General features: G+C 40.6%; 1 protein-coding gene across 4 annotated transcripts in view; it reads left to right on the forward strand.

Moving 5' to 3' along the window:
- Nucleotides 1-4937, forward strand: part of LOC108712994 (talin-2) — a 116151-nt gene extending 111214 nt beyond the window's left edge. For all 4 annotated transcript variants that reach the window (XM_041588376.1, XM_018255611.1, XM_041588377.1 and 1 more), the window contains 5 exons: nt 843-968; nt 2684-2746; nt 3277-3459; nt 3828-3953; nt 4327-4937. In XM_041588376.1, the coding sequence (XP_041444310.1) occupies nt 843-968; nt 2684-2746; nt 3277-3459; nt 3828-3953; nt 4327-4455 (627 nt within the window). In that variant the 3' untranslated portion in view covers nt 4456-4937. The remainder of the gene's footprint in view (nt 1-842; nt 969-2683; nt 2747-3276; nt 3460-3827; nt 3954-4326) is intronic.
- The last annotated feature ends 1063 nt before the right edge of the window (nt 4938-6000 follow it).

The raw sequence follows: 6000 nt of genomic DNA on the forward strand, positions 1-6000 counted from the left end.
ACACCTGCATTACAACTTTCAGATATTTGCTTATATGTCAGTCCCTTCCAAAATAACAAACTGAGGATATATATTTTCCACAATATGCTAATAAAACACATCCTATACCTTATGAAAGCAAGGAATAATGTGGTGCCAACAATTGTTTAATTTCACACCAAAAGTGAACCATAGAACCAAGTGTAGTCTTGCTTTCATTCCAGCAAATTAGTATTTACCTATATTCCCTCTCTGGCCTGAATCCAAGGTAAAGGATTGTGTCCAACATAATTCTGTGGTGTATGCTTAAAACAAGATAGGAGGAGCATATTATTTTAGGGTATGGCCCTTCAGTTCCATTTCACTTCAAGTGGTATCAGTCAAGGCTCCCTCTCCTACAGCCTCTGTCTGATATGTTTTATATTGGTTTTTTCTTTTAGCTAGCTTTATATCAAACGTATAGAGACAATGTCCTGCAAATGCTCTCGGACTGCATAGACAGTTGTTGATAATAATCCATCATTTAATCTAGACTAAACTGCCTGAACTACCTGGCCCTTGTATTAATTCATTATAGAAGTTGAGTAGGCAGGATGGACTTCTTTTCTGCCCACTCAGTGCACTGGGGGAATGGGGGTTCCCTGATTTAAACAATAAAATATTGTCTTTTTTTATCTATTGCAAATATATATCTCCTACCCTGGTATGGCATAATGTTAACAAGCAAACTAACTCTCTTCTGTACTGCTGTCCTAGTAGTGGCAGCAATGATATACTGCATATCCTAGGACTTTTACAGCTGTTGATGAAAATAGCGAAGGACCTTTTTCCTCTCTTCACCCTCATTATTATGTTAATTCCAGCAAGCAGACGAGACACTGGACTTCGAGGAGCAGATCCTGGAGGCAGCTAAATCAATTGCCGCTGCTACAAGTGCCCTGGTGAAATCGGCTTCAGCAGCACAGAGAGAGCTTGTGGCACAAGGCAAGGTGAGAAATCCCAATGGTGGAACTTTCATGCCAGGAAACTGCAGATTAAATAGGCTGTAAATACAGGATTTTTTTTATTCTGTACATACCCTAAATTATTTACACCAACTTCTCTCCAAATGTTCACCTTTAACACTGCCATTTAAAAGTTAACACAGTTCCTAACTATGTTTTGAGACACTAATGCTAAAATACAATTTTGCTCTCTTTATGTCTATAGTTCTCTAAAAACAATGTTTAATGCCCAATTGTTCCATATTCTGTTTTAAGTCAAATTTGGCCTTTTAGCTTCTGCATGTGCCCTTCACCTTAAAGGGATACTGTCATGGGAAAAAAAATTTTTTTTCAAAATGAATCGGTTAATAGTTCTGCTCCAGCAGAATTCTGCACTGAAATCCATTTCTCAAAATAGCAAACAGATTTTTTTAAATTCAATTTTGAAATCTGACATGGGGCTAGACATATTGTCCATTTCCCAGCTGCCCCAAGTCATGTGACTTGTGCTCTGATAAACTTCAATCACTCTTTACTGCTGTACTGCAAGTTGGAGTGATATCACCCCCTCCCTTTTCCTCCCAGCAGCCAAACAAAAGAACAATGGGAAGGTAACCAGATAGCAGCTCCCTAACACAAGATAACAGCTGCCCGGTAGATCTAAGAACAGTACTCAATAGTAAAAACCCATGTCCCACTGAGACACATTCAGTTACATTGAGAAGGAAAAACAGCAGCCTGCCAGAAAGCATTTCTCTCCTAAAGTGCAGGCACAAGTCACATGACCAGGGGCAGCTGGGAAATTGACAAAATGTCTAGCCCCATGTCAGATTTCAAAATTGAATATAAATAAATCTGTTTGCTCTTTTGAGAAATGGATTTCAGTGCAGAATTCTGCTGGAGTAGCACTATTAACTGATGCGTTTTGACAGGATCCCTTTAAATACACTTACTAATAGACTACAGTGGATGAGTTCTGTAGTGTTCTTCTCAACAAGATACTCCTATTACTATGCTTCACACTTCCCTGATGCGCAGTATGCTGTATGAGTGCCAAGGTAAGATCAGCAGCCGTACTTGGCATCAGTGGAATGACAATATGTCATTTGAGCATGTGCAAAAATTGCCTTCCCTCTGACCTTGTTATTAGAATCACAGGCAGGGGATATGGGTTAATCTCCTCTTAACATTTGGTATTTTGCTGCTTTATCCTGAGCTGGATCATATCCAGAGAATGTCTGCACTCTGCATGACTAGTGTACACTAAATAGCAGGAAAATCCCCAACTGGCATTGGATGTCTAAAGCGGTTTAGCAGCACAGTTGGCACGACGACTACTAGATATTACTTTACTGTAATGGCTGAGTGAGTCTTTTGGCAGCCGTCACCTAAACTTGACAGGCAATGATAATATTGTGGAACAGGGTTAAACAACATTAAAACAAAAATCAGGTAGCCATCTCTTTTGGAAAGGGGACCCTCTGCTTATAATGTACTGAAAATATGGTGAATAAAAAATCAGCATAAAACTGGATAATGGACAGCCCTTCTGTCTTCCACTCATTGGAGACTAGCCAGGTCCTGATGTATTTCTATGGTTTCCTACTAGATGGGTACTTTTATGGGTTCACAAAGGATTGAACAATATTGACTTGTGTATATGTTTTTAAAATTCCTTAAGGTGCAATAAATAATTGCAGAATATTTTTGTTTTATTGTAGGTTGGAGCAATTGCAGCCAATGCAGCAGACGATGGTCAGTGGTCCCAGGGGCTTATTTCTGCTGTGAGTAATGTCTCCATTAGATTCATCCTTCCTCCGATTCTTTTTGCTGACATTCAACATTAAGTGCATTGCACCCAATGATCTGCAATGATCTAACATACATCTTTTCAAAGCCTACTCCAATGGTAACTAAGACTGAGCACTTACACCAGCTGCAAGCAACCCTAAAAGAACCGGCATTTAGTTTTCATGGCACTTAGCTTTCATTAGCTGCGCACTCTGTCCTTACAAACTAGACTTAACACCATTATGCATTACTCCCCAGTCAATTTAATTGCTTAACAGTCAAAAGCATAAAAGGGTTTCCATTAAACATTTTCATCGCTTACAGTGCACTCCCTTCTTTCTAACAGTCACCTAACTTTCCAGTTAGATTATAAGCTTTGTAACCAAATAAAACCACAGACACTCAAGGTATATTGCTGTACAGTCATTTGCACTGATGTAGGATTCAGTCTGGAGTTGGCACCCCTCTAATTCTGAAGTTTCTTTTTTCGTTTTTTAAACATATCCGCTGTGACTTTTCCTAGGCCAGAATGGTAGCTGCAGCAACCAGCAACCTGTGTGAATCGGCCAACGCCTCTGTGCAAGGCCATGCCAGTGAGGAGAAACTCATCTCCTCTGCCAAGCAAGTGGCAGCCTCCACCGCTCATCTCCTGGTGGCCTGCAAGGTGAAAGCTGACCACGACTCTGAGGCCATGAGGAGACTCCAGGTAGCAAACACACTGTGGTTCAGTGGCAGCTTTAAGGGGGGATCATAAGTGTGACAGAAGTGTTGGGTATTTAGGCATACCACAAGCACATGGACTACAATATAAAGAAAAATGATGCTACAGAAAAGTTTATAGCAAAGAAAAAAAAATCTTAATTATCTATGGCAAAGCTCACAATGTATTTGGGATAGTTCATTCATTAAGGTCTCAAACTGTTCTTGTTTTAAATGAATGGATATTCCTTTTCTTTTCCATGCTTAAAAATGACTTTTTATTTTTTTCATTTTGTCCTGACTCTCTCTCTAACTTGATTTTCAACATCTTTTGCCCACCCCTTATATTTTGCCTCTCACCTTTCCTTTGTTCAGGCGGCAGGTAATGCTGTAAAACGCGCCTCCGATAGCCTTGTCCGTGCAGCGCAGAAGGCAGCTTTCAGCAAAGCTGAAGCTGATGATGTTGTGGTGAAGACAAAGTTTGTTGGAGGAATAGCACAGGTCAGTACAACCCGTACAGGTGTGGCACATGAGAGCTGGGATTAACAGGGGTTGCACTGAGACATGCACAATATAAAGGACCTGTAATATACCCACTTTTCATCATGGGTGCAGTGAATAGTGCTGCACATATAATTCCCCTGTATAGAGGACTGTGCAGATTGTTTTAATCATCAAAAATCTATGTTCAGTCCCAAGTTGCATTCATTGAATTTAGGGGGTATACTACTACTTCAGCATGTGCCTGCTCATCAAACTCCTTTCTGTTCAGTTATTTACTATTATATTATCTTTAATTGTAGTTATAGTTGTGTGCCCCAAACATTCTCTTGCTGCCATAAGGACCTTTTCGTATTTTATTTCTATCGCACAGATCATAGCAGCTCAAGAAGAGATGCTTAAGAAGGAAAGAGAGCTGGAGGAAGCACGGAAAAAGCTAGCACAGATTCGCCAACAGCAGTACAAATTTTTACCCTCGGCCTTGAGAGAAGAAGAGAGCTAAATGTCTATCCCACACATTGACATTCTCACCCTGAAAACAGAGCCTTCACTGTACCAACTGAGGGAAGACTTAGTGCTTCCTCCATAGCGCCCTCTGGTTATGAAAGGAAGAAATCTGTCATGGAGGAAGGAGTTCACTTTCACTATACTAAGACTGTCAGTATTATTTCCCAAGGTGGACACAAATATATAAATATATATATATATATATATAAAGTTATATAGAAGCCTGCAGGGTATAAGAGAAACTTCTAAGCCGGATACACTCCTCCTACATAAATATTTCTGGTTTTAAAAATTGGCCCCCTTTAACTACGTAACCTCTTCAGTGCTGGAGGTACCCGCATAACAATGCAAACCAGGAAAACATGAAACTGCCTTTTTCTCTAGTCTGTTTTGCAATTTAATTTAGCACTGGAACAATTCTGTATACTCAAATGATCTACATGAAGCCTCCTAAGAATTAAAGGCACTTGTAATGAAGAACTGCTTTGGTTATTGTCACCAAAAGAAGGAAAATGTATTTTTGTTTCCATTGCAGTCTAAAATGTCACATATGATAGTCCACTGCATTCAAGGCTTGTCAGTGCCACATTAGAATTACAGTATCTGTAACTGAAGAGCTAAGGCCACCAGATTTTAGGTTGTTTCTGATGATTCCTTTTTTCAGTTTTCAATTTATACTAGGCCAGATGGTTCACTGCCCTATTATATGTTTATTATCGTAATGGATTAACATACTGCAAAGACAATTGCATTATTTGTACAGGCTCTGTACAGTTTCTGGAGCAGTGAGAAGAAGAGATCATTGCCAGTAGCCAAGTAACAGCAGGTTACATAGTAGCTGCCGAGCAGCTTAAAGGAGAATTCAACCCCCTAGACGCAAAAATCCCTCCCCCCTCCCCTGCGTAGGCCCCCCGGCCTATCTCCACCCCCCCCGGACAAATGCCCCTAACTTGTTACTTACACCTCCTCTGAGGTCCTCTCCAGTGGAGTTCACGGCAGCCATCTTCTCTCAAGCGCTCTTCTTCCTGTAGTCATCTGCATTTGGTGGCGCATGCGCAGTAGGAGGCATTTGCCAGTTTGGAGCTACAAACACAAAAGTCACAAAAAGAAATCGGAAACTTTGTGACTTTCCGGCGCATACGCAGTAGCTCTGTACCGGCAAATGCCTCCAACTGCGCTTGCGCCCGAAAGTCAAGAAGTTTCCGATTTCTTTTTCGGAAACTTCATGACTTTCGATGTATGCGCAGTAGATCCGAACTGGACAAGTAGAACTGGTAACTGAACAGCCATTAAAAAATGGGGCTCCATACTACTTAACTAACAACCCTGTCTCCGCTTGTTGGTCTCAAGTATTGACTCATCACAAATGACTGGCAGGATAACAACATGTGTTCATATTCATTGGATATGCAGGGAGGGGGCAGTGGAATTATTTCCTGTGGCCAAATTCTTTATAAAAAAAAAATGAATTGTGCCTGTCTGGACCCCATATATAACATCCAACTGAAACTAACCACCAAGCCAGTATTACCCACGTTTT

This window comes from Xenopus laevis, chromosome 3S (genome assembly GCF_017654675.1).
Source record: "Xenopus laevis strain J_2021 chromosome 3S, Xenopus_laevis_v10.1, whole genome shotgun sequence".
NCBI lineage: Eukaryota > Metazoa > Chordata > Amphibia > Anura > Pipidae > Xenopus > Xenopus laevis.